The 26,565-nt window shown below is 55.1% G+C and overlaps 3 protein-coding genes across 12 annotated transcripts in view; 2 read left to right on the top strand and 1 right to left on the bottom strand.

Moving 5' to 3' along the window:
* STK40 (serine/threonine kinase 40) overlaps positions 1-3,449 on the top strand; it is a 40,743-nt gene extending 37,294 nt beyond the window's left edge. For all 4 annotated transcript variants that reach the window (XM_059136174.1, XM_059136176.1, XM_059136173.1 and 1 more), the window contains one exon: positions 1,134-3,449. In XM_059136174.1, the coding sequence (XP_058992157.1) occupies positions 1,134-1,352 (219 nt within the window). In that variant the 3' untranslated portion in view covers positions 1,353-3,449. The remainder of the gene's footprint in view (positions 1-1,133) is intronic.
* Positions 3,450-9,947: 6,498 nt separating this feature from the next.
* On the top strand, positions 9,948-11,591 carry EVA1B (eva-1 homolog B). 2 transcript variants are annotated; one of them, XM_059136178.1, is made up of 3 exons: positions 9,948-10,146; positions 10,584-10,656; positions 10,905-11,591. In XM_059136178.1, the coding sequence occupies exons 2-3, from the start codon at positions 10,590-10,592 to the stop codon at positions 11,333-11,335; spliced, it is 498 nt and encodes a 165-aa protein (XP_058992161.1). In that variant the 5' UTR covers positions 9,948-10,146; positions 10,584-10,589; the 3' UTR covers positions 11,336-11,591. The 2 variants fall into 2 exon arrangements, with proteins under 2 accessions (XP_058992161.1, XP_058992160.1); XM_059136177.1 differs by having other exon boundaries at positions 9,950-10,146; positions 10,553-10,656.
* A 654-nt stretch (positions 11,592-12,245) lies between these two features.
* SH3D21 (SH3 domain containing 21) lies at positions 12,246-26,300 on the bottom strand. Of its 6 annotated transcripts, none has more exons than XM_059136167.1 (16): positions 25,592-26,299; positions 25,271-25,428; positions 25,104-25,167; positions 24,728-24,846; positions 24,400-24,490; positions 24,169-24,224; positions 24,033-24,078; positions 23,783-23,883; positions 23,577-23,663; positions 23,372-23,414; positions 14,211-14,304; positions 14,053-14,105; positions 13,834-13,928; positions 12,809-13,680; positions 12,650-12,713; positions 12,246-12,565 (listed from the first exon to the last, which is right to left on the bottom strand). In XM_059136167.1, exons 1-16 carry the CDS (start codon positions 25,593-25,595, stop codon positions 12,500-12,502), a joined length of 2,013 nt encoding a protein of 670 aa, XP_058992150.1. In that variant the 5' UTR covers positions 25,596-26,299; the 3' UTR covers positions 12,246-12,499. The 6 variants fall into 6 exon arrangements, with proteins under 6 accessions (XP_058992150.1, XP_058992149.1, XP_058992151.1 ...); XM_059136166.1 differs by having other exon boundaries at positions 12,246-12,571; positions 25,592-26,286; XM_059136168.1 differs by lacking the exons at positions 14,053-14,105; positions 14,211-14,304 and having other exon boundaries at positions 12,246-12,571; positions 25,592-26,297.
* Positions 26,301-26,565: the final 265 nt, after the last annotated feature.

The following is a 26,565-nucleotide window of genomic DNA, read 5'->3' as shown; positions in this document are numbered from 1 at the left end:
AAGGGACCAGTGTCCAGGGACGGCAGAGGTGGGGAGGAACAGAGGTTACAGCTCCGAGCAGGCTGCAGGGTCCCCTAGGTCAGAGCTGCCTGGGGTGTGCCTTTCCTCCTGGGCCGTGGGGCCGTGGAAGCAGGGGCCCAGCCTGGCCTTCTCTCAGCTTCCTCTTTCTGCCTGAGCCCTGGCCCTGGCCTGGCCTCTGCCCTGGCCTGGCCCTTTACACAGCCATACTGCTCTACCTCTGACTCACTGGGTCTCTCTCAGCCTCTCTGCTCTTCCTTTTCCAGATGATTCATTTTCTCCCAGTTTTCTCTCATTTCCTGCTCGCTGCACTGGAGAAAGTGCTGGGCCTGGGGTGGGGGCGGACTTGGGCCCCAGGCAGCAACTGGCAGGTGATCTTAGGGTGCCCCCTGGAGGGCAAGGCTAGGTGAACAGAGCAGAGCCATGGGTCGGGTGCCAGGAGGACCTTCCCTCCCTGGCCCTGCCCCTCATCCCCTGGCCCCAGAGTTCCACAGCCAGTACTGGGCAGGTGGGAGCAGGAGGAGGCACCTCGGGACCTCGGCAGAGCCTCCGTGCCCTTGAGACCTCCCTTTCCTAGGTGCCACCCACTGTGCATCTGTTCCTCTGCACCACAGGCCTGTGGTGCCTCTGAGGTTCAGAGAGGTATGGTGATTTTCCTGGTCACACAGCTCAGACCCTAAGTCTGAGTGCAGAGCCCTGATCCACCCTGTGATGATGAGCGCGGGGACCTGCCACTCCAGGGCGCTGCTGTCTGCCTGGGCTGCACCACCCCTAGGGCTGTCAAGAACAGCTCTGAGGGGAGATGACTGCCCCTCTTCACAGTTCAGGAAGCCAAAGCTTCCAAGGTCATGCAACCTCCCCCAAGGTCAGTGGGTTAGGAAAGGAGCGTGGGGTGGGATCCACTCAGATCCCAGACCTATGCTTCAGCTAGAGTGACCCCAGGCCAGGCAGCAGGCAAGGTACAGGCTGGCAGGAGGGCTGCCCCACATCCAGGGCAGCCTCTGGAGCCAGGTCACCTGACACAGGTTCCCTGCTCTCTTCTCCAACCCCACCCCCTCTCGCTCTCTCTTCCCCTCTCCTCCTGCCCCTGCCCCCTCGTGTCTGTCTCTCCCAAGGCAAAGGTGACAGAGGAGTGCTCCCAGTATGAGTTTGAGAACTACATGCGGCAGCAGCTGCTGCTGGCGGAGGAGAAGAGCTCCATACACGAGGCCCGGAGCTGGGGGCCCAAGCGGCAGTTCGGCAGCGTGCCCCCCGTGCGGCGGCTGGGCCACGACGCGCAGCCCATGAACCCCCTGGACGCGGCCATCCTGGCACAGCGCTACCTGCGCAAGTAGCCCCCTGGCCAGGGCGCCGCCCCCCCACCCTCTCTTCCCGGCCCCCAGCCCGCGGCCCGGACTCTCCCCCCACCGGCTGCGATGGGGCAGGGACAGCGCAGGTCACACATGGGCTCAGCAGACCACAAAGCTACCTTGGGAATGATCGCTTGATTGTTTGGTTTTTTTAATCTGAGAAGCCTAGATAACTAATCTGCTTTTAATCATGACGTTTTAATCTACCTCTGGCTCTTTAACCATGCTGTCTCCGGACTGAGTGAGAGGGAGGAGGAGGGAGCCCGGCCAACTGGCCCAGGGCAGCTGCCCCCCACCCCCCAAGGACAGATAAGCTGAACTCCAGCTCGGCTGCTGGCTCCCAGAATGAACGCCCACCACCCCCCATGGCCCTCCCCGGCCCCCTCCCAGTCTGTGTCCGTCCCTCCCCTTCTGACCCCAGGCCCCTCAGTCCAAGCTTTGGAAAACTTCACCTCATCTTAAGCAGAATTCAGATATATTTATTTTTGTACTGAAACCCACTTCTCTCCCATCTCTAGGTGGCTTGGCCAGTGGCCGCTCCCCACCCCCGCCCCCACCGACCTGGCTGGACGGCAGGGAGTCCACTGCCCACAGATGGGCCCCCTCCTGGCCCCCAGGCTCAGAAGCCCCTTCTTGCCGGCCCCTCCACCTCCAGCCCACCAGTCCCTCCTGTTTCTGGTGATGGGGAGGCCTCTCTAGACTTGGTTCTCCTTCTCCCACTCTGTAGCTTTTCTGAGGTGCTGTGTACCCTCGCATTAAGCCTGGTTTCTTTCTGCGCCCCACACCGTGGTACCGAGGTGACGCTGACACAGACGCCGAAGGGGTGCCTGGTGGTCGGGTGAGGAGGGGACGCTGGGCCAACTGTGCACAGGTGGGCCCTGCTCACATGCCCTGTTGCTCCCCACACCCCTCTGTGTTCACAGAGTGGTGGGGGCATCTCCCCTCCTGTTCTTGCCTCATACTGGATGTGGGTCTCTCCAGCAGACCCTGGCCAGAGCCCTTCCTCGGGGCTGTGGGGCTTGTGGGGAGAGCTATAAGGACTGGGGGGGCCTGTCTGGCTTGAGAACAGCCCTGCTGCCCTTTATGAGCCGAGATTTTGAAGTGGATGCCCGTCTTGCCAGAAACACTGTTCTCACCAGAATGCCCTTCCCTCCCACTCTCCCTCACTGGACTTGGCCTTGCCCGGTGCCGAGCAAAGACCGTTCCTCTGGCCTGGCCCCCCTGGCCCCCCTGGAAAGGCTGAGTGTTGCCCTCCAGGCAGCCCTGGGCCCTCAGGCCCTTCCTGTTTTTGCTCCCCAGTGGGGAGGTGACCGAGGCCTGTGTGACCTTGTTTCCCAGAGTGTGAGCTGCCCCCTCCCCAAAAGCTGACTCACTGTGAGTGACTTGGGCAAGTTCCCAAACCTCCTTGTGCCTCAGTTTCCCCATCTGGAAAAAATGGGGCCACCTCTTGCCAGCAGTAGCAGGGCCGCCCATGCCCCCTCCTCCCCATGCCCCCATCCCAGCACTTGGGCGCCTCATGCCTCTGCCTCAGTGGGTCTGTGGGAGCCCGCCTGAGCCCAGCACTTAGTCCCCTTGAGCACCAGACTCTGTCTCTGTTGGTGGCCATTCACCAAGAGCCAGGGTGCCGTGCTGTGGAGGCGGGGGATGTCCTCTTTTCTATATTTATTTCAAAAAGAAGTCTCCCAAGGGAGTAGAAATGCAGTCTGGCCTAGGGCTCCCAGCCCCTGTGACTGTCCTCCCATGAGGGTCTCGGCTGCGTACCTGTCCAGCAGCCTGCCAGGACTCTCTGGGCTTGCTTGCCACGGGTGGGCTTTCTCCTCCTTTTCAAAGCAATACCCTCGGGGGTCTGCAGAGCCTTATCAGACAGGCTGGGCCCTCCAAGGTCAGCCCCTGAGTCTGATGACGTTCGTGGCAAAGCAGATGAGAGGAGGTTGGGCCTGCCTCACTGGGTGTCACACACTGAGAGGTCCTGTTGTAAAGAAACAAAACAGAAAAAGTCACAAAAAAGTTTGTATAAAGACATATTTTTGTACTACATGGGGACTCTTCCTGCATGTCAGCAATAAAACTTCCTGACCTGGAGCCAGTGTGGCCTGCTGTTCTGTATGTCTCTGTGTCTCTGTCTCTCCTGCCCCTGCCAGCCAGGGCAGGTTTCCCGCAGCTCTCGGCTCTGCCCCCTCTGACAGCCCCCCACCCCACAGCCCAACCAGCACCACTGCCTTGGTGGGGGTGGGGGGCGGACAGAGCTACCTGGCATTCTCCTGAAGACCCATTAGTGCACCCCGCACCCCTGAGTGCCCCAGGGGCAGGCAGGAGGTGTCCGAGAGCGGCTGCAGCTGGCCAGCCGAGCATCAGTCTTCTCTCCCTGCCAAACCCCCATCTTGGGGTCAAAGATCCTGGCCGGACAGAGACTGCCCCTGTGTCCCCACGCCCATTTAGGGCAGCTGGGGTAAGAAGGGCCAGGCAGACCTTTTCCTGCACTGGTCACCACCCTCACTCCCCTCCATAGGAAGCCAAAGGGCTTCCTTCCTTCCTTTCTTCTTTCCTTCCTTCCTTTGTCTAAATTTAGACATTTCAGCTGGAGCACTGGAGCAGTGAAGATGAAGGTAGGCCGGCCCCTCGCTCAGCACCCCACGGTGCCCTGACAGACCCACTCACGCGAGTGGGAGCCCACACACGGCCGCAGGTCACAGAAGGAGCAGAGAGCTCCATGCACGGGAGCCCCTTCGCAGGCAAGTGTGCACACGGCAAGAGTGAGGTGGCCCTGGGGCTCTGTGGCATTCAGTGCCACCCCGGCGCCTTGCCACGACCTTCACACCACCCCGACTCAATGGCCGAGCGGCCCCCACCTCCCTGGTCACTTCCATGTCTACACAGGCTTTGACCCATATGTCATCTGCGGAGCTGTCCTGGGTGCCCTTGCTCCCAGCACTCTGGCTGTACCGGCTGCTGTGCCTGGGACTCGATGCCACGCCCGCCTCCTCCCCATCCCCCCACCCGATCGGCCTCCCTTCTGTGCCCAGGTGACTCCTGGGCACACGCATGGGTCAGCCTTACCGGTCACCCACACGAAAGCAGCCATCCGAGGGCAGGGGCCCAGCCGGGCCTGCTCACGTGTCTACGCCTAGGATGGGCTGTGCACGCGGCACACACCAGAACGCGTGGTCTCTTGACCTCAATGGGTCAGATCGCTCTTCAGTTTTTCTCCTGAGCCCTGGGAGCTACGGAAGGGGAAAGTAGAAAGGTGGGGGGTGGGGGGCTTGGGGATCAACAGCCTCCCGTGCGCCTGAGAAGTCAAACAGGAACTGAGAAGTTTCTACCAGTTTTAGCTGCCTCCCGTGGCCTCAGGGAGAGCCGTTTCAGAGAAGCCACACTGGAGCTGCCCAGTCTCTCAAGTGGGGAAGGAAGGAAATGGAGTCTCGGCCCAGTCATTCAGGCTTCAGAGCCAAGCTTGTCCTGATTTCTTGCCCACCCCCGGCTCCCTCCCGCCCATGTCCAACCCACTGCTGATCCTGTCCCCCGCCAGGCAGCATCTGACCATTCCCACAGCTCTCTGCGACCACCCTGAGCGCTCCACTCTTGCTTCTAGCCTCCCTACTCCCACCTTCCCCTACAAACGCCCAGGGGCCACATGGCAGCCAGAATGAGCCAGCTACAAGGTGGGGTTTGTCCCTCTCCTGCTTACACACCTCTGATGGCTTCTGTCCCATGCGGGATAACTTCCAGAGGTCGGTCTGTGGCTTGGAAAGGTCCACAAACCAGGTTCTGCACCTGGCCTCCTCTCTAGCTTGTGGGCCCCTCACCCCTCCTCACTTCCTGTGCCAGGCACACTGGGCTCCTTGCTGATCCTAAGGGAGCTGAGCAGGCTTCCACCTCAAGGCCATTGCCTGGGCTATTACTTCTGGAAGGCTCTTCCCCTCGCTATTTGCATGGCTGCCTCCCTGACTTCCCTCTGCTCAAAATGTCACCTCTGAGAGGCTGTCCGTGAACACCTGGTGTTCTCTAACTCCTTAAGGTTTCCACTTTATGTTTCTTCATTGTACTTACCACAGCCTCGTAGGATCACCATATGTCTGATTATTGATTCTATCTGCCTTCCCTACTCAGATGAGGGCAGGCTTCTTTTGTGCATGTCCATGTAGGCGTTCGTCAGAATGATGAGGGTGCCGCTGGCAGAGGGTGGGAGCCAGAGACAGCCCCACAAGGAAGGCACATTCTACATCCTGCACGACGTGAGTGAAAACATGTTTACAGTGACCAGAGCCAAGAATCTAACTCCCTTTTATACATAAACACAAAGGACTGGTGGACACATAATGTACATGGAACCTTCGGGAAATGCAACGACCATGTGAAGTGGAGGGAATCTGTACCCCGTGTCATTCAGAACTTTACCAAGAGCTCCTCGCCATTTCCAAAACGGTCATGACCGCAATGTCCCACCACCAGTCTGCACTCGGAGCTGTCACGTTCCAAGCGAGTGACTACTTCGACCATATCTATTACCTTTTCTTTATATTTTTAATTAGACATGGAGGTGGGCATATTAGCATTAATTTCACTTCAGGAGCATTAGAGGATCCATACAGAGTATCATGAAAAGGCAGCTTTGGGTCTGACTGGGTGGGGAACCGTGACCTAGAACCGCCCAGTGGAAGATTGGTTGGGAGCAGACGCTCTAAAGTTCAAATCTAGGCCCCACCCCTTAAAGCCACGTGACCAAAAATTCAGGCTTCACCGGAGCCTTGCTGCCCTCCGCCTTAGATGGAGTCCCAGTCCCGTTACAAACTGCACAGGGTCACTGGGAGGATCTGAAGGTGAAGCGCACGTAGCACGTAGCCAACCAAGTACCAGGTGCCAGGAGGGCACTCACTATCCATTTATTGTTTGTTCTATAAATTTCACTGTGGCTTCTTCCCAGCAGCTGTCCCCGGGGCTGAGGAGTATTCAGAGGACTGGGCAGGTCCAAGGAGGCCATGAATGGGTTGCCTTCTTCCCTCCATCTAAGACCTAGTCAGCCCCTGAACCCCTCAGTGGGGAGGCCGTAGTGTCAGTAACAGACCCCCAGCTTGACCACTGAGGAAGGTTGCTGAGTAGGGTTTTGCATTGGGCCCTGAATATGCCAGCCCCCCTGAGAGCCCTCCCAGAGGCCCTGGATCCCTCAGCCCCCTGAACTCCCATCAAAGACCTGTCTTAACTTGTTTCATTAAAAAAGACCTGTCTTGGGGCACCTGGGTGGCTCAATGGGTTAAGCTTCTGCCTTCGGCTCAGGTCGTGATCCCAGGGTCCTAGGATTAAGCCCTGCACTGGGCTCCCTGCTCCGCGGAGAGCCTCCTTCTCCCTCTCCCTCTGCTGCTTCCCCTGCTTGTGTTCTCTCTCTCTCTCTCTCTCTCTCTCTCTGTGTCAAATAAATAAATATATTTTTAAAAATTTTAAAAATAAAAAAGATCTGTCTTTCCTGAGTTTCATCCTAGGATCACTCTCTGTGCCTCCCGAAGTGACAAATCTCTAGTCTCACAGGCTGACAGGAGAGCAGAGAGGCAGCCAGCCAGTGGGCAGGTGGATGGGCAGCAGGTCAAAGGCTGGCAGACAGGGAGGAAATCAGCAGGTAGAGAGATGGGATGCAAGCCAGGCAAGCGAGTGACAGATATGCAGAGATGCCAGCCAGCACAACCGGAAAGCAGGTGGCTGGGAACACCTACAGACTGGCTGGCGGGCAAGGAGGGCAGGCGGGGCAGAGCGAGGCAGGCAGAAAAGCAGACAGGCAAGTGGTCAGGAGGGCATGAGGGCTCTGGGTACGGCCCACCTGGGCCAAAGGCACATTCCCCAGGGCCTCCAGGAGTAGCCCTCAGCTTCTTCAGAACCCTCCAGGGCAAGGCTGCTATTCCTTCCACCCAGCCTAGCTTGGCCCCATGCATCTCCCTAGAGGAAGGCAACACTCTGGGTACCCTTACACCCCAGTCCCTGAAGGGACTAGGAAGCATCTCAACCGCCACTCTGCTCAGCATGGCCACCGGCTTCACCAGGGCTGAGTCACACACCAAGGCACAGACACCTGTGTCAGCAGCTCAGCCATACCCAGAGGTCCACATAGCACGGCAATAGCTGAACACTAACGGATCCAAAACCTGGTATGCTCTCATGAATGCAGAGAGGCGTGCACGCGGCCCCTCGGGAAGATGCAGGTGGGCACCTTAGGGACTCAGACCAACATCCTCAAGAGGCAAGGTCAGTCCAAGGACAGCTGCAGCACACACCAATGTTCCCATGGACGGAAGGCCTCCAGTGAACCCATGCGCCCTTGGAAACCCACTGATACCACGGCCAGTGGTTAGATTCTGGCCGCACATCCACCTCTCTGCTCAGTGTGTTGCCCAGCCGACTCTTCCTCCCACCTCAAGGGTGTCTCCCCACACCTTCTCCACCCCACCCCCGCCCCCGCGATCTCCTGACTCCTCCCCCAGGAGAGCCCTCAAGGTTGCGCAAGCGGAGCTATGGCTTCAGCGGCTTCTCCTCCCTCCCAGCCCCACAGATGATCTCACCCACTCCCGGGGAGTTCCATCCATCTTCTGTGCCGAGGGCTCCCAAATTCATGTCCAGCCCCGACTCCTCCCAGGGTCCCCTGCCTGACACCTCCCCCCCCCCCCCCCCCCCCCGGTATCTAACGCACATCTCGAATGGATCTCAAAGGCAACTCTGACCACCCCCCAAAACCTGCACCCCATATACGCTTCCCTCGGGTGCTCCGGCCCTGCGCCAAGCAGTGGTCCTACGTCCTCTTTCCCTCACAGCCTCAGACAAGGCGGGAATTGTTGACACCGCCTCGAAAGGTGACCCTGCCTCACCTGGACAGCGGCACTTCGGAGACCCAGCCCTGGGCGCCGCCTGCAAGCGCAGCTGCGGCCCTCGCCGCTCTCCGGGCTCCCATGCCCGCCCCGAGGCTGCCTGTGCTGTCCCGGGACCGCACCGGGGTCTCTCCAAAGTCTGTCAGGAACCGTGACGCTAACCCTAACCCCCCAGACTCTCAGGTTCCCCGCCACATGGACAGTAAGGTCCGAGGTCGCCCGCGGAGGGATCCCCACGCCCCAGCCGCTGCACCCGGGAGAGAAGCGACCCAAGGCCCTCTGGCTTCGAGGCCTGGTGACTCCTGCCCCCGCTCTCGCCCTGAGCCCCACGCGGCAGGATTCGGGTGTCCCCTCCCTCGGGCTGGAAGAGCAGCCTGCAGGTGCACTCCATCGCCCCGAGCCTCAGTAGCACCGAGGCTACCTTCTTCATGGAATAGTTGTCTCTCGGCCGGGAGCCAGCTCCATGAGGGCAGGGGTTTGTATCTGTCCTGTTTCCCCGCCGAACCCCCATTCCCAGGAGGTCCTCCCCATTCCCAGGAGGGAGCATTTGCTGACCAGCAGCTGCAGGGGTTTGCGCGCAGCGGTACCGCCTCCCCCCAGTGCGCAAGCAGATAAACAGGAAAGACACACACAAATATACAAATAAAGGCAGAAATGCCTGCACACATGCTCACAAAACAGACTCAAAAGTCACAAAGACACCCAGGAGTCCTTTCCCATCTCCGTGGAAGCGGGTCTGTCCTTTCTTCATCTAGATCTGCCCCCTGCTTGAACCCAGTCTCAGGACTGGGGATGGGGGGTCTCCAGCCTGGACAGACAGGGGGGTCACCAGCCCACAGGCCTCAGGCCGCGCCTTCAGCTATGTCTGCAATTTCCTCTCCCCTTTCTTCCCTCCTCCTCTCTGAGGCTCCCGCCAAGCAGGCCTCCCCCTCACCCAAGCCCCAGCACAGGAAGGGGGGCCCTGAAGGGGGGGGGGGTGCTGAGAGTCTGAGCAGGAAGACGACCCAGGCCGCACACATGGATCACACAACACATGGCGCGCACAAGCGGAGCCCAGGTGGAAACGCAGGCGAGCGCAGGCGCAGGTTGAGCCAGGACAAAATACATCTCCCGGGCAGGCTCTGGTGCAGAAGAGCACAGAGCCAGCAGAACCTCCAGGCAGGCTGGGCAAGGCTGACCTGCTCCCGGCTCCAAGCACCAGCCCAACATTCATTAACCCCGTGTGACAGAAGCTCTGCCAGCTGGACATGCTCTCCCAGCCGGAGCCCCCTCTGTTGTAAACTCACGATCTGGGGGGAGGACTGCAGAAGAGGGGCAGTCTTCCTGGGCGGGAGGGCCTTCTGGGAGGAAGAGCAAGGTGTAGAGAAGAGGTTAAGAGCCCCAGGCTCTAGGGGCCAAGAGCACTCCGTTCAAATACTGACCCTTTAGTCAAGTTATTCAATCTCCATGACTCGGTTTACTCATCTGCCAAGTGGCGACAATGGTACTCACTTTATAGGATTGTTAGAATTAAATGAAAGAATATTACAAAGGGCACATACATACAGAGACACAGGCAAAACTTCATTATTTTTGTTATTAGAAGCTTGGGGGCGGGACCCTGCCACCAGCCTCCCCAGCGGTTTCCTGTGGGAGAGCAGACGGCCCCGCCGGCCTCGCTCCCCCTCCTCCCAGTCGCTCGCTCCTCTCCCCTTCCTCTCCCGGCCCTTTTCCTCCCCGCCTCCCCCCGCCCCGCCCCGCCCCTCCTCTTTCCTCGGAGGAAACTTTCGGCCGGCTGGTCCCTCGGCCCGTGTCCCGCCCGCGCTGCCGCGGCCTGGGAGCCGAGCCGGGCAGGCGGGGAAGCTGGGACCGGACGGGGCGGGAGCGGCCGGGTCTCGGGTGTATGCGGCCGCCGGACGCGCGGGAGCCGGCAGCGGGGAAGCGGGGCGCTGACGGTGAGTGAGCCCCGGCCTTTGGACCGGTGGGTCCCGGCGGGGCGGGCTGGAGGGGAGAGGGAGGCGGCTTCGCCTCCGGAGCCCGCCCTGGGAGTGGAAAAGGCACTCGCGTCTCGCTCCTCCATCCCACTACCGGGACGGCGAAGCCGGGCGTCATTTGGGGACCCCACAAGGGGGCGGAGCCTCCTGCGGCCCACTTCCCTGACCCCTCAAAAGTTGGAGGGGCGTCTGCGCCCAGGGAAGGGATCTCCCAGGCAGGGCCCAGGTCTGTAACAAAGTTAGAGAGCTGCTGTCTCCGGTTTGGACCCTGGGGCTGCTCTTCCAGCGAGGGGAGCTACCCGGAGGAGGCGGGGTCAGAATCAGCTCCGGGCTGGGGATTGGGATCTGACCTTGCTGACCCCGCCAGGCTGACGGGGGGCTTGCCCCTCCGCCCCCAGAGCAGCATGGATGCCCCACGGAGGGACATGGAGTTGCTGAGCAACAGCCTGGCGGCCTACGCGCACATCCGCGGTGAGGGCGGGCCCCGGGGGGCATGGGCCCCTCCCTGCCCCTCTGAGGCCCCACTCCCCTTCCCTCCCCACCTCCCAGCCCCATCCTCCCCATCCCTCACTGACTGTTGGCGGCTACCTAATGTCTTTCAAATAAGGAGGACGGCCCTTGACCCCCAAACTTCGAAACTGGAGTCCTTCCGCAGTGGAATAACTCCCACCCGCCAGGGAGGCAGGGCTCCTCCATGACTTCTGCCCTCTGACCCTCAGCTAACCCCGAGAGCTTTGGCCTCTACTTCGTGCTGGGAGTCTGCTTTGGCCTGCTGCTAACGCTGTGCCTACTAGTCATCAGTATTTCCTGCGCTCCCCGCCCGCGGCCCCGGGCCCCTGCTCCGCGCCGGGTCCCCCGCAGCAGCACCCTCGAACCCGAGGACGACGAGGAGGAGGAGGAGGACACGGTGACGCGGCTGGGCCCCGACGACACGCTGCAGGGCCCAGAGCTGACGGCTGAGCCAGACGGGCCGCTGAGCGTAAACGTCTTCACGTCGGCAGAGGAGCTGGAGCGGGCACAGCGCTTGGAGGAGCGGGAACGGATCCTAAGGGAGATTTGGCGCACTGGGCAGCCGGACCTGCTGGGTACTGGCACGCTGGGGCCCAGCCCCACGGCCACAGGCACTCTGGGTCGCATGCACTATTACTGACCGGCCCTTTCCCGTTGCAAGGAGCTCTGCGTACTGGAAATGCGCAGGAACTCACAGCTGCCCCAGGACGTTGGGACTGCCCCTGCCCATGGTGCTAGGGAGGCCCCGCCCACACGGCTCCCCCAGTGCCATTGGACCTGGATTCCCACCTTCTGAGATCCCCAGTCCTGCCAGAAAGCCCGCGGGGGAGGACGGGCACAGGGTCCCCAGCCCTTCTCCTGCGATAAGTGACCAATGAAAACTGCATTCTCAGTGACTCAGTCTCCCTCTCTTACTTCTGTCCCCAACGTCCTCCAGGCTCCTGCCATGCAGGGGGACCCAGATTGAGACACTACTCGACTCTTTTAATCAGGCTGACCATCTCCATCAACCCACTCAACACCTGAGCATACATGCTTGCATTCAGTTCACAGACTGAAAAAAACACTCCCTCCACCACCTCACAGCCTCACGCACAGAACAAGTTATCACTCGCATTCCTTCCTTACAAATGCATTCCTTCCCGGGCAAAGGCCTGGGCGCACTTTGCCCCTGGGATCCTGCATCACTACACACACACACACACACACACACACACACACACACACGCCCCGGGACCCTGCCCTTGATGCTGAAGCACTATTAGCCAGTGTTAACCGTGTGTGCCTGAGCGGGGCTCTGAGCAGAGATGTGTTCCAGCGAGTTCTTCCGAGCGAACTATGGGGCCAACTGGGAGGGATCCTGGCTCGAGAGCAGGCCCGCCCACCTCCTCTGGCGCACAGCTGGATTCCGGAATCCGGGCCCGCGGGCAGAGCCCGACCCCGCCTGGGCCCCTCCTGCCGGCCATTGCTCCAGCACCCGGCAGACGTCCGAAGGAGACACCCCCACCCGCCCCCGCCATCCGGTGGATAAAAATAGCCGCGTGGAGGCCTTGGGATCGGTAATGGGAGCCACATGTTGGCCAGATGTGCCCGGGAGAGACCGTCAGGAATGCAGTGGGCCGGGAGCACCCGGCAGGCCCCGCCCCCGCCACGCAGGCCCCGCCCCCGCACGGACCAGGCAGGCGCGGCGAGCGCGTACACTGCGGTTTACTTTCTTGCGTTTCTTAAAGTCGTGTGCAAGGACGTGGGTGGCCGGAGCCTGACTTGCTCCCAGGTCCCGCCGTGGTCCCTGCCGGGCCCACCCTCAGTGCGTCTGCGTCTGCGCGTGGATGGAGCCCAGGGTCCGGGACTCCCGAGTCCCCTGCTTCATCTGCACCTAGTCGGGAGAGGGCGTCAGGACAGGCCTTCAGGGGAGGACCAGCCTCCAGCCCCTTAGGACCCGCACCCCACCCACCTCCAGCAGCCGGCGCTTCTCCTTCTCGCTCTTCAGCTCCTCCCAGATGTCCGTCAGCTTCCTCCTACGGACGGGAGGTCGAGGGGGAGGGGTGGGCTGGGCAGGCTTAGAGCCACCGGCCCCCCTCCCTGCCCCCGCTCCTCCCTCCTCCCCACTTACTCCAGCTGCACCCCCATCCGCTCCAGAGACCTCCTTAAAGATTCCATCTCGTCCTGTAGCCTCATTATATCGCCTCTGTCACTTTTGCTGTCCGTGAGATTTTGCGGAACCAGGGAAAGTGGGGTGGGAGTCTCTTGGGGGTCTGGAGTCGACTTGATAGAATGAGGATTCTTCAGAGCAGGGTCTACCTCTTTGGGGGCCACCTCCTCTTTGGGGAGTGCTGCCTCTTGCGGGGTACCCTCATGCTTCCCAGGTGCCTCCTGGAGGAGGGCTGTAGCCTTCTCAAGGGCAGGCATGGACCCTGGCTTGGACTTAGACTGGAATGGGGAGCTGTTGCTCTGATCAAGAGGGTGTGTCATCATGCAGAGATCAGCCTTCTCTGGCATGTGGACCTCTTGGGATCGAGCCTCATTGGCCACAGGAGACGTGAACTTCGGCAGAGCTTGCTCCGGAGAGAAGTGGTGGAATTGAGTGTTGTCTCTAGTGGAGGCCTCTTCAGAGAGCACCTGCTCAGGAGTCAAGACCTTTTCCAGGATGGACACCTCATCCCCAGGAGGGACCATCTTGGGGCCAAGGAGTTCATCCTCTGGTGGGACTTCTGGGGCAGGGGCCACATCCACAGAAATGAGGCTGTTTGGGCTGGGGGCCTTGTCTAGAGTCAGGCCCTCCTGTGGGGTGGGGTTCCCTAGGGCTGGGGCCTTGAACTCTAGAGTCAGGGACCCCTCTGAGATGGGGACCTTATCTGGAGTCAGGGATTCCTCTGGAGTGGGGGCCTTATCTGGAGACAGAGTCTTCTCTGGGCTGGGGGTCTTGTCCAGAGTGGGGGTTTTATTCACAGGAGAGGCCTTCGCTAGGCTGCTCTGCTCTTCCTCCTGTGGTGATGGGGGTGAGGGCTCAGTTGAGGGATGGGTACCTTTACAGTTTGAGTCAGGTTCTCCTTGGCCTGGGATCCTTCCCCCCTCACATATCCCAGGGATATGGGAACCGGACTCTCTCAGTGTTCCCGGTGTCTCAGGACCTCTTACCTGACTGGTTGCAGAGCGCTGCCGGGAAGCCTGGGTTTTTGGTCCCTTTCTACCAGGGTGGCCTGGACCCCCGCTGAGGAAGCTGCCACCGGAGCCTATGAGAGCAGAACTTCAGGGGTCCAGGCTCCTCTGACCCCAAGTCTTTCCCCATCTCTGTCCTTCAGCACAGCCTACCCGGTCCCCTATTCCTTCCCACCAGAGGGAGGCAAGGAGACCTACCCAAGTCTCGGGAGGGGCGCTTCTGACTGTCTCCACTGGGTGTCCAAGAAAGCCTGGAACATATCCCCATCAGACCAGGAGGTGGGCAACAGGGAGCAGCATTTCCTTTGTACTCTCCTCTTTCCGCCTCCCCCCGCCCCCGCAACCCTGCTCCTTACTTGGCTTTGCTGGGCCCAGGGGGGGCTGTCACCAGCTTCCTGACTGTAGGGAGGGCTGATTTGGGTGTCACCTTTTTTGGTTCCTTTATAGGAGCTGGGAGAGGAGAAGGGAGTGTGGCACTCATTCACTCCCTTATCCATCCAACAGTTGCTGGCCCTGTCCTCTGCATAGGGGACGAGGGACAAGAGATGAACATTTGATTCTGCCTCTTCAGAACTCGGGGGAAGCCGACCACCCTCATGCCACGTGGACATAAGGAACCATGGGAGCAACCCGAAGGGACACCTAGCAGGAGACGGTTCAGGGAAGGCTGTGGAGAGGACATAGCTTCATATCCTGCTAAGTTTTTTATCCATACTTTTTTTTTTTTTTTTAAAGTAATCTCTGTGCCCAACATGTGTCTCAAACTCACAACCCCGAGATCAAGAGTCGCACGCTCTACAGACGGAGCCAGCCAGGCGCTCCTATCCATACATTTCGATGACCTGCTCCCTGCTCAGTGCCCACGGCTGCCTCCCTGGTACAGACTTTATCTTTTTCTTAGCCCACAGCAATAGCCTTTCCCAATCCAACCCTCCTACCCTAGAACTTCTTGGTCTTCTCTATCTCATTCACTCCCTAAGAGAGCTCGCCCAGTTTTATGGAGTTAATTAGCATCAGTAAGCCAATGACTCCCACATTTTCATCCACAGCCTCTGAACTCCAGATTCCTATCCCAGTGTCCTCTCCCCACTCGGGAGCTAACTGGCATCACACACTTAACAGACCCAAAACTGAGCTCTCACTTCCCATCCCCCAAATCTGACTCTTTTCCACTGTTCCCCACCTCCCACACTCACCCATTCACCCAGATAACAAAATGAGTCACCCTTGACCTCTCTCACTCCCTTATGCTGTACCATCCAAACCACTAGTAAATCCTGATCGCTCCACATTCAAAACAGGTCCTGAATTAAACACTCGGAGTGCCACTAAGCACTCTAGCCCAAGGCACCACCCCCTTGGCCTGGACTAGGGCAGCAGCCTCTGACATGGGCCCTGGCCGCACTCCCCCTGCCTACAGCGTGTTCCCACAGCAGTCAGGGTGGGCTCGGCTTCCACGTGAGGAGCAGACATAAGCAAAAGTAGACTGTATTGTGTGTGAGAGAGTTACTGGCTGTTACTGAGGAAGAACAAGCAGGGGAATGTCCATTCTAAATGGGGTGGTCAGAGATGGCCGCGCTGAGAAGGTAAGGTCAGAGTGAACAGTCACACGCAGTGACCTTCACATCTGTGGGCACCGAGGAGCCGCTCCGGCCTAGGCACGCATACCTGCTGGTGTTTAGTCACACACACGGTCTCACACACAGACATGCACACGAATCCTGATGGGATGCACAGTGTGCTAGTGTAGACCCCAGAGCTGGACACCAGGCTCTGACGTCCCGCTCCACTCTGCGCCAGCTGTGCAAGGACCAGCTGTGTCACTTAGCCGCCCTGTGCCCTGGTATCTGGGCCCTGGTATCCTCGTCTGTACAACGTGCATAATGACAGTATCCACCTGGTGGGGGGGGGGCTACTGTGAGGTTGGAGGGACCCCACTCGTGTGAGCTGCTTAGAAGAGTATGGGGCATGGAGTCAAAGCTCAGTGAACGTTCACTCTGACTTCAGTTTCTCATGCGTTGGTGGATGAGGAGCTTGGGAGGGTCCTCCCACTAGAAAGCAATTCTGTCCCCTGGAGGATACACTTTTGAGGCACTGGTGGACCTCAAAGAAGCAGGGGAGGTCCACAAAAAGGGAGAAACTGAGGCCAGAAAGGTAGTAGGAGGGCCACGCTGCTATGCCTCCACAGCCTGGCCTGTAATGAGGAACCGATACCCGGGAGTGGGGCGCACCTCCTGAGCTCCCGCCACAGGCCCCAAGCTTGGTAGCGACACCGCAGTGCCTCTCCTTTCTTCCAGAGGGCTCTGGTGATCTCTGGTCTCTGGTGATTGGTACCCTTTGGCTCCCAGCAGAAGTAGAAGCAAGACCTCTCTGGAAGAAGGCTTCTCCTCAGGTTGAAGGCTTCCCCCTCAACTCCCTCAGGTTGGGAACAAATCCTAAGCTCACACAGCAAGATCACAAAACACACGAAAAGGCAGGCTACTGACAATGGGAGTCAGCAGACACGACGCACAGCAGGTGCTAGAATTGTCAGAGAGCACAGCTGTGCTACAGGGCAGGCAACAAAGGGACCATCGGGAATAAAAGGCAAGTCTGGGGGTAGGGAAGGAAAACTGAGCAACTAGAGATGAAAAACAGCATTTTTTTAAAAATCTTTTTTTAAAAAGATTTTATTTATTTATTTGACAGAGAGAGAGATCACAAGTAGGCAGAGGCAGGTAGAGAGAGGGGGGGAAGCAGGCTCCCCACTGAGCAGAGAACCCAATGTGGGGCTTGATCCCAGGATCTCAAGATCATGATCTGAGCCAAAGGCAGAGATTTAACCCACTGAGCCACCCAGGCGTCCCGAAAAACAGCATTCTTGAAATAAATCAAATATCGGTTAAAGAGCAGGTAAAACAGCCAAAAAGCCAGGGAGAGAATTAGTAAGCTGGAAGCATAGTGATAGAAGGAGCAGAACATTTGAAAGCAGTGGTGGAAAGAATGCCTAATGAAAGGGGGTTTGGCTACTGCTGAATGACGTGGTAGACAAATCCTCACCTCACAAGACAACTAGAAAGCTGGACAAAACCACCACTGCCGGGCTTTGGAAATGGACCAAAGGCATATGATAACCTGAGAAGCGTTTTACGCTTGATGGCGCCCTTGCCGGCGCCTGCCCCCATCCCTGCCGCGCCCCCACCAGCCTGGTCTGTGTAGACACTGCTCTGCAGTGAGGGCTGGTTGCAAGGATTGGCAGCATTGCTGCCACGGTGGAGGGAGGTCACTTGATTTAGGGTGCAGCCTTGGACTTGGCACTGGTTTCATAGACAGGACACCAAACCAAAGAGAAAATACAGACATGAGACTTCCTTCAGATGTAAAAACTTTTATGCATTAAAGGACACCAGTAAGAAAGTGAAAAGACAACAGGATGGGGGGAAATATTTGCAAAGTCAATGCCCAATAAGGGACTTTTCTCAAGACATTTAAAAAACTCTAGAAGTCAACAGTCAAAAGTCAATGAACCTGATGAAAAAAGAGGCAAAGGACCCAAATACACATTTTTCCAAAAGATATACAAATTGGGAATAAACCTATGAAAAGACGTTCAACATGGAAGTGGGTAGAGAAAGGTAGAGCAGATCCACGAGATACCACCCCACACTGACTAGGATGATTAGAACAAAAAAGAGAGTAACAAATGTTGGTGAAGATGTGGAAAAAGCAGAACCGTCATGCATTGCTGGTGGGAATATAAAACCGGACAAGCATTTTGGAAAACTGTGACAGTTCTTCTCAAAGCTAAACACAGAGCTATCCTAGCAGCCAGAGATCCCTTTCTTAGGCATATACCCAAGGGAAATGGAAACAGCCAACACAAAAACGCGTACACAAATGTTCCTACCCCCAAAAGTGAAAACGACACAACGTCCACCGGCAAACAGATGGATAAAATCTCAGACATTCACATAAGGGAATATTATTGGGCAACGAAAGGGAATGAAGTACAACACATACTAGAACAAGATGAAGCTTGAAAACAAAAGGTGCAATAGAAAAGGGTTTTCACGGGGCGCCTGCGGGGGCTCATCAGTGGAGCATGAGACTAGATCTAGGGGGTGGTGAGTCTGAGGCCTACGTTGGGTATAGAGATTACTTTAAAAAACAAATAATTAGGGGCACCTGGGTGGCTCAGTGGGTTAAGCCTCTGCCTTCAGCTCAGGTCATGATCTCAGGGTCCTGGGATCGAGCCCCGCATCGGGCTCTCAGGCTCTCTGCTTAGCAGGGAGCCTGCTTCCCCCTCTCTCTGCCTGCCTCTCTGCCTACTTGTGATCTCTGTCAAATAAATAAATATCTTTAAAAATAAATAAAAAATAAAAAAATAATTAAAAATAACAAAAATGAAAATAAAACTGATTTGAGAATTTTCGTTAGATTTCTGGCCAGCCATGGTTACCCAGGGACCAGGAAACAGAAAGAACACTGCAAGCCTCCTAAAATGCAAGATTCCTTCTCATCTGAGTTCCAAAGTAAAGCTGTTTGAACAGCAGTTATAAAGGGGTCTTTGCAACAGCTGAGGAGTGCCTGGGTGGCTCAGTCATAAAGCATCTGCCTTTGGCTCAGGTCATAATTCCAGGATCCTGGGATCGAACCCCTCATCAGGCTCCCCACTCCGCAGGAAGCCTGCTTCCCCCTCTCCCACTCCCCCTGCTTGTGTTCTCTTGCTGTCTCCCTGTCAAATAAATAAACAATCAAAAAAAAAAAAAAGAAAAAAAGAAAAAAGAAAAAGAAGAGGTCACACTCTATCAGGGCCTTAAACCAATGACTGGTGATCTTATTGGAAGAGGAAAATTTGGACGCCCACACAGTGAAGACAACAATGTGAAGACAGGCAGAGAAGAGTGATAGATATACCTATAAGACAAGGATAGGCAGCAACTCCCAGTAGCTGAGAGACGAGGAGAGATGCTTCCCCTAGACTCTTCACAGAAAGCATGGCTATGCCAACATCTTGATTTTGGATTTCTAGCCCCCAGAAAGATGAGAGATTAAATTTCTGTTGATTTAAGCCAAACAAAACAAAGAAGAAGAAAAAGAAAGAATTTCAGCCAAACTTTCCTGTAACTATTAAAGAAATTAAAAAAAAAGAAAAAGAAAGAAAAAGGAAATGGAAGTAGTTTAAAATCTTCCCATAATGGAAAACAAAACAAAACGAAAAGAAAGGACCAGATGGATTTATAGGCAAGTTTTATCAACTCTCTAGGAATGATGATGCCATCTTTTTTTTTGTTTTCCCCCAAGTAAACTGTATCCCTAGTGTGGGGCTCAAGCTCACAACTCTAAGATCAAGAGCCGTACACTCCTCGGACTGAACGAGCCATCTGCTCCCGTAATGATTCCCATCTTTTTAAGATCTACCAGCTAATTAAAAAACAAAATGTGTACCCCTTAACTCATTTATGGGGCCAGTATAATATTCATAATCAGAGGAGGGCAGTAAAAATAAATGCCAAAACCTTAAGAAAAAGGTTTATGAAAAGATAACAGTATATGATAATAGTATATGAAAAAATAATAAAACCATAACCAATTAATTGATCCTAAGAATACAAGGGTGGCTTAACATTAGAAAATTCTATAAATGTCTTTTATCACATTGATAGATTAAAGGAGAAAACGCAGAGAAATCATTTCAAAAGATTCACATAAACAATTTGGAAAAAATTCAGCACACACTCATAAAAATCATAAATAAACTAGAAATAGAAAGGCCCTTTCTTAATCTGACAAAAAAAAGGTATCTAAGAAAAGATCTAGGGACACCTGGGTGACTCAGTCAGTTAAGGGCCTGCCTTCAGCTCAGGTCATGATCCTGGGGTCCTGGGATTGAGCCCCACATTGGGCTCCCTGCTCAGCAGGGAACCTGCTTCTCCCTCCCCCTCTGCCTGCTGCTCCCTCCTACTTGAATGCTCTCTTTCTCTCTCTGGCAAATAAATAAATAAAATCTTTAAATAAATAAATAAATAAAAAGGAAAAAAAAGGGTTCTAAGTCAGTCTCACTGTTAAAGGAGAAAAGCTGGAGATATTCCACTTAAAATCAGGAACGTGGTAATGATGTTTAACACGACAACTTCTATCCATGTGTTAAGTCCCTAGCCACTATAGTAGAATGAGAAAATAAAATGAAAAGACAGAGCAAAATTGTCATTAGTCACAGATGACATGACTATCTTCACAGAAAACTTACTAAGAAGCTAGAGTTGGGGGGGGCTGGGTGGCTCAGTTGTTACACATCTGCCTTTGGCTCAGGTCATGATCCCAGCATCCTGGAATAGAGCCCCAGCCCTGCATCTTGCTCTCTGCTGAGCAGAAAGCCAGCTTCTCCCTCTCCCACTCCCACTGCTTGTGCTCTCTCTCTCACTATCTCTCTCTCTCTGTCAAATAAATAAACAAACAAACAAAAGCTTTAAAAAAAAGGAAGCTCAAGATAGGGGCACCTGGGTGGTGCAGTTAAGCATCTGACTCTTGATTTCAGCTCAGGTCTTGACATCGAGCCCCACAATGGGCTCCACACTCAGCATGGAGTCTGCTTGAGATTCTCTCTCCCTCTCCCTCTGCCCCTCCTACTTGTGCTCTATGAAATAAATAAATAAATCTTAAAAAAAAAAAAAAAAAGGCAGGGGAGGAGTTGCCTGAGTGGCTTAGGTTGGTTAAGCATCTTCCTTAGGCTCATGTCATGGTCTCAGAGTCCTGGGATCACGCTCCACCTTGGCCTCCCTGCTCAGCGGGAAGAGTGCTTCTCCCTCTGGCCCTCACCCCATTCATGTTCTCTCTTGCTTACTCTCTTTCTCCTAAATAAACAATTTTTTTTAAAGCACAGATAAATAATTAGAAATAATCAGTTTTTAGTACCATGACCGGCTATGAAATCAATATACAAAAATCAATACATTTCTATATTCTTGAAATAAACAGAAGGATATTTAAAAATAAAGTTTAATAATTTATTTATTTATATATTTTTAAAGATTTTAAGGATTTTACTTAACTATTTGAGAGAGAGCGTGAGTGGGGGTGAGGGAGAGGGAAAAGGAGACTCTCCACAGAGCAGCAGAGAGCCTCATGTGGGGCTTGATCCCAGGACCCTGAGATCATTACCTGAGCCAAAGGCAGACATTCAACCGACGTTGCTGCCCAGGTGCTCCTAAGATTTTACTTTTTTAAAGATTTTTATTTATTTATTTGACAGAGAGAGACACAGTGGGTGAGGGAACATAAGCAGGGTGAGTGAGAGAGGGAGAAGCAGGCTTCCTGCTGAGCAGAGAGCCAGATGTGGGGTTGGGGCTCTATTCCAGGATGTAGGGATCATGACCTGAGCCAAAGGCAGATGCTTAACTGAGCCACCCAGGTGCACCAAGATTTTATTTTTAAGTAATATTTACACCCAACATGGGGCTCAAACTCAAAACCCTAAGATCAAGAGTGGCACGCTCCACCAATGGAGCCAGCCAGGGGCCCTTATCTAATTTTTTAACAGACATAAAAAAGTCTGAGGCATCTAGAAATAAATCTTATGAAAGCTGTGCAAAATTTATAAGCAGAGTGTAATACAGGGTGCTGGAACAATTTATTGCCCGTATCGAAAAAAGTAGAATTGGGTTACTCATTAAAAATCAATTCCATGGGGTGCCTGGATGGCTCAGTGGGTTAAAGCCTCTGCCTTTAGCTCAGGTCATGATCTCAGGGTCCTGGGATCGAGCCCTGCATCAGGCTCTCTGCTCAGCTGCCTCTCTGCCTACTTGTGATCTCTGTCTGTCAAATAAATAAATAATATCTTTTAAAAAAATCAATTCCACAGAGATAAAGGCACTTAAAAACAAAAGGAAACACTTTAAAGGTTTTAAAGAAAATGTAAATGACTTTTCTGAACTTGGAGCAGGAAGAATTTCTTAGACAAGAAAAAAACCTGCTAACCATGAAAGACTGATATGTCTACATTAACATTAAGAACTCCCATTCATCACAGAACACCATTATACGAAAAGAGATGACAAGCCACAATGAAAGAAAATATCTGTAAGGCATGTAAACCTGCAAAGGATTGGTATTCAGTATATATAAAGAACCCCAACCAATTATGACCAGGGAAATGCAAATGGAGCACAATGAGATGCTATTCTGTACCTCCTAGATTCACGCACAAAAGAAGTAAAATCTGGTAAAACCAAGTGTTGAAGAGGATTTGGAATACCAGGCTCTCATACACTGATGGTGTAACGTTAAAGTATACAATCATTCTGAAAGCCAAACTGACTTTATCTCATAGAAGTTGAATATTCACAAATCCTACGATCTCAAATGGCATCCCTAGTATTGTATCCTAGAGAAATGATTGTAGCTGCACACCAGAACACAGGTACAGAATTGTTCATGGCAGCAGTACTTGTTGTGACAAAAACTAGGAACAATGAAAATGCCTAACATCAGGAGGAGACCAGAAACATACATAAACTGTGGTAAATTCCCTGCAAGGAATATTATACATCAGAGAAAAATTTAATGAACGTACATCTAGATACGACATGGGTTGATCTTAGAAATATAATGTTGATCAGAAAGAGCAAGTCCCAGAAGACTATAAACATGACACCATTCTTATCAAGCTCAAAAATAAGCAAAAATTAATTGATGCATTATTTAGGCACATACATAGGTAAGTAAATTTAAAAATTCAAGGGAATTATAAAAGCAAAATTCAGAATCGTGGTTATCTTTTGCGGGGAGGGTAGGGAGTAGAATGGGAAGGAAAAGGAGCACACAAACCACTAACAATAATCTAGTTCTTGGGTTTGATGACAGCTCATGAATGTTCACAGGTGTTCATTATTGGTTTTTTTGTTTCCCCATTATTGTTTCAAAGCACATTATGTGCAGTTTTGGCATGTGTGAAGTATTCCATTAAAAGAGAAGTAAAACATCCCCACAGAACTATTCACTGACACATTCATGTGATGTGCAAACACACAACACAGTCTCAAAAACACAGATTCGGGGCGCCTGGGTGGCTCAGTGGGTTAAAGCCTCTGCTTTCAGCTCAGGTCATGATCCCAGGGTCCTGGAATCGAGCCCCACATCGGGCTCAGCAGGAGCCTGCTTCCTCCTCTCTCTCTGCCTGCCTCTCTGCCTACTTGTGATCTCTGTCTGTCAAATAAATAAATAAAATCTTTAAAAAAAAAAAAACACAGACTCATTGATCACTGTATTTCCTTATAAAATGAAACAAATCTAAACATGTTGATAGCCACATTCTCAAAACACACAAAGAAATACACACCCACACAAACTGACACATTCCTACACAATGACCCACACAAATACCTATCAGATTTTTAACCCACAGAGGTAGCTCCTAAGGGACTATAATACAGCACCACTGGGAAGCTGTGGGTGTTTATGGGCAACTAAACTGGTGGGGTCCCAGAGAGCAAAATCCCACCACCTCCCCCCTCAAATCCCAGGCTTCCTGGGCACCCACCTGATTCCCGAGACACCATTTTCCGTGGAGTCAGCTTCTTAACCTGTGAAGAACAAAGTTATCAGAATCTGATGAGTTCCCACATTTCTATATTCACTGTCATTTAGGGGTAGCCTGAATGCCCACTGAGCACCCCCCCAACTTTGTCGAGGGCAGCCTGCCCGCCCTCCTGAACCCCAACTTGAATGCCTGCCCCCATACTCACTGGGGGTGGGGGGAGCACAAAGTTGTCAGGGAAAACTCCTCTTCGGCCTTGAGACTCTCCTTCCCACCAGCCCTTATCCTCTGTGGTCTGGGAGAACAAGATCCCATGGGGAGGTGAGCCAGGAACCCAAGTTCCTGCCTTCCCGGGTCCCACGGCTTCTCAACATGCCCTTCCTGGCCACCTCCCCTTGCCCTGTGCTTTCCTACCTTCCTCAGTACTTTCACCTCGTCCCCCCTCCGCAGCGCCAACTCATCTGGGGCCTCAGGCTGGTAATCGAACAGGACCCTGTAGATCTCAGGGCGGGAGACTGTAGGGGGGTGGTCAGTCCACTAAAGCCAACTGCTCTCTCCAGATCAATCAGGCCCTCCCTCCCCCATCAGCTCGGTTGGGTTCCCCCTTCCCCAGGTCAGCTAGGCTTGGAGAGGGTTCGGAGGAACCCTTGGGCTGGGTGCTCACCTGTCCGCAGGTAGTCTGGAGGGCTGTCATAGGTCAGACTGCTCAGCTAGTGGGGGCGAGGGGAGGGAGGAACAAGCTGAGCCTCCACCCCTCTAAGAAGAACTCGCAATGTCTGTGCCCACTGCACCCAGTTTACCTTGGGAGGCCGCTGGGTACCAGGGCTGACTGAAGGCATGTCTGGGTTCCCGAGGCCTGGTGGGGACAGTGAGGTTAGGGGGGTGTGCTAATTCAGTTTAGATCATGGGAGAAGTCAAAGGGGTCACAGGGTCAGGATGCGTGGATCACAGGCTCAGGCCACTGGAAGGGTCAATGGTGACTGCAGAGTCTGGTCACAAGGGTTCACGGGGTCACAGGGTGCAGGTCTCACTTGGGGGCCCACTGTCCAGCAACTCCACAAAGTTGGATGGGAAGGCTCCCAGCTGCCCGTTCTTCTTCCCCAGCCACCAGCCGTCCTCAATCTGGGGAGGAGGAGGACGCAGGGCCATCTGGTTCTGCCCCAAGGGTCTCTCGAGAATTCCTCCACCCTTGTTTCTGTCCCGATTCTGCCCAGTGCTCCCTCCTCCTTTGCTCCCTCACTTTCCCATTTCTGTGTCCCTCAGCAGCCCCAACGCCCACACCCTCTCTTCACACATCTCTCACCCAGGGACGAGCTCCAGCATCTCCGCCCAAAGCCTCTCATCACTTCGTCCCCTCACCTCCTTTATCACTTCCACAGTCTCCCCAGCTTGCAGCTTCAGCTCGTCTGCCTGCTCTGGGATGTAGTTGAAGTTCACCTTGCACCATCTTTGGGGGCCCCGAGATTTGGCAGGGCGACCTGGGGTCAGACGAGAGAGAAAGAAGCCGCTGGAGGCGCGCTCCCCAGTCCCCTGAGCTGCGAGAGGGGCGGGCCGGGGGCTCCCAAGCAAGAGCGCCCGGCCCCGCCCCAAGGTGGAGCATTGTACCCAAGAACCAATCACAGGCCGCGGAGTGCCCCATCGGCCCCGCCCAGAGCCGCGCCCAGAGCCGCCGCTGGGGCTGCCGGAGCTGCGCAGGTTCCGCCCGCCCGCCCACTGGGTCTGGCGCTCAGCTCACCTCGGCGGCGTGCACAGCGCGGGCTCGGCGCCTCCCCCGCCGCGCGCAGATACTCCGGGATCGCCTGGAAACGAACGCGAGGACACCGGGGTGGGGCGGCGGCTCTCAGCTCCGGGGGTGGGCACGCACTGAGACCCTCATCCACCCGACCTGCGGCCTGGCCTCACCTGCACCAAGCGCTCGGGAAAGAGACCACAACGACCCCCCAGCTCTCCGCGCAGCCAGCCCCGTGAGGGCCCCTCAGACACCTGCCGGACCACGTCCCCGGGCGCCAGACTCAGCTCGTCCTCTTTCTGCGCGCGGTATCCGGCCAGGACCAGCACCTCTGGGGGCAAAGGACGGGGTAGGGGCGCAGCTCAGAAGGGACGGGTCTGGGCACACGGGCTTAGGCGCGAGTCCCGGACTCCGCATAAAGGACAGCGGGAGAGCGGGGTGGTGGTGTGGACTTCTCTTGCCTTCTCCGCCCTCCCCAAACCCTCTGCACATACCCATAGCTTCCGGGACTTGCTCCAGAGCCGGGCTGGGAGTACAGTGCTGTCCCGTGGGCTGCCGAGTACTGGGCCAGGGTAGGGTGGGACGGGCTGCAAGGATGTGAGGCGAAGGAGGCGGAGACGCTAGCGGATAGGTCGGCCCCAGGTGCTGGAAGTGGGTGTGGGAGAGGGGGTGGCCTGGCTCAGCAGGTTCGGCCCCCAACCCTGGAATGGAGACTCCAGGGTCTCTGGCCAGTGCTGGGGCCGCAGCTCCCCCACCTGCTCTTCCTGGCCCAGTCACTTAAATTCCAGTCTAGCCGCCTCTCCTCCCTCTCGCAGCCGTAGGCCCTGAGGCTCCCACCCACCGTTGGCACAAAGCCTTTTCTGGCCTACCTTCTCCCCGCAGGCAAGCTGTGAGCTGCACGGGAAGAGGTGGGAGAGGCACATACCAGGGGTGGGGCCCCCAGCAGGCGGCAGCGGCTCCGAGGCAGGCCCTGGGCGGACTGGGTAGCTGCTCTGGTGTGCACAGAGCTACCACAGAGTTCTATTCCAAATATCTGCTTTCCCTGGAAAGCACGTTCTCCCCATAACCCCACCCCAGAGTGCGACCAGGCTGTTCGCTTTCATAAAACACACCCAGACTCTCCTTGGGAAAAGACAAGAAATAAGGAAGTTTAGGAGCTTTCAAGGCTCCCGCTCATAGCCAAGGCCAGAGCCAGCAAGGCCTGAAGTTGAGGGCCCATCTGGTGCCAGTCCCTTCCTGGCTGGGCTTTCTGGTCATCTTTCAGCTCAGAAGGCTGAGGCTGTTTATCACGACCCTTGATCCCTGCCCCACCATTCTGGAAGCCAAAGTCCTTGCCCATTACACCACAGTGCAAGAATCTGGTTCTTTTAGGGTGTACAAGGTACAGGATGAAAAACCACCAGGGTGGCAATGAGTTAGCCAGCAAAGGGCGGCAGTCTCCTCCCTGAACTGAGCATGGCACTGATGA

The sequence above is a fragment of the Mustela lutreola genome, chromosome 10, assembly GCF_030435805.1.
Source record: "Mustela lutreola isolate mMusLut2 chromosome 10, mMusLut2.pri, whole genome shotgun sequence".
Taxonomy (NCBI): domain Eukaryota; kingdom Metazoa; phylum Chordata; class Mammalia; order Carnivora; family Mustelidae; genus Mustela; species Mustela lutreola.
The sequence above is the reverse complement of the archived record's forward strand: the minus strand, read 5'-3'. Positions and strand labels throughout refer to the sequence as shown.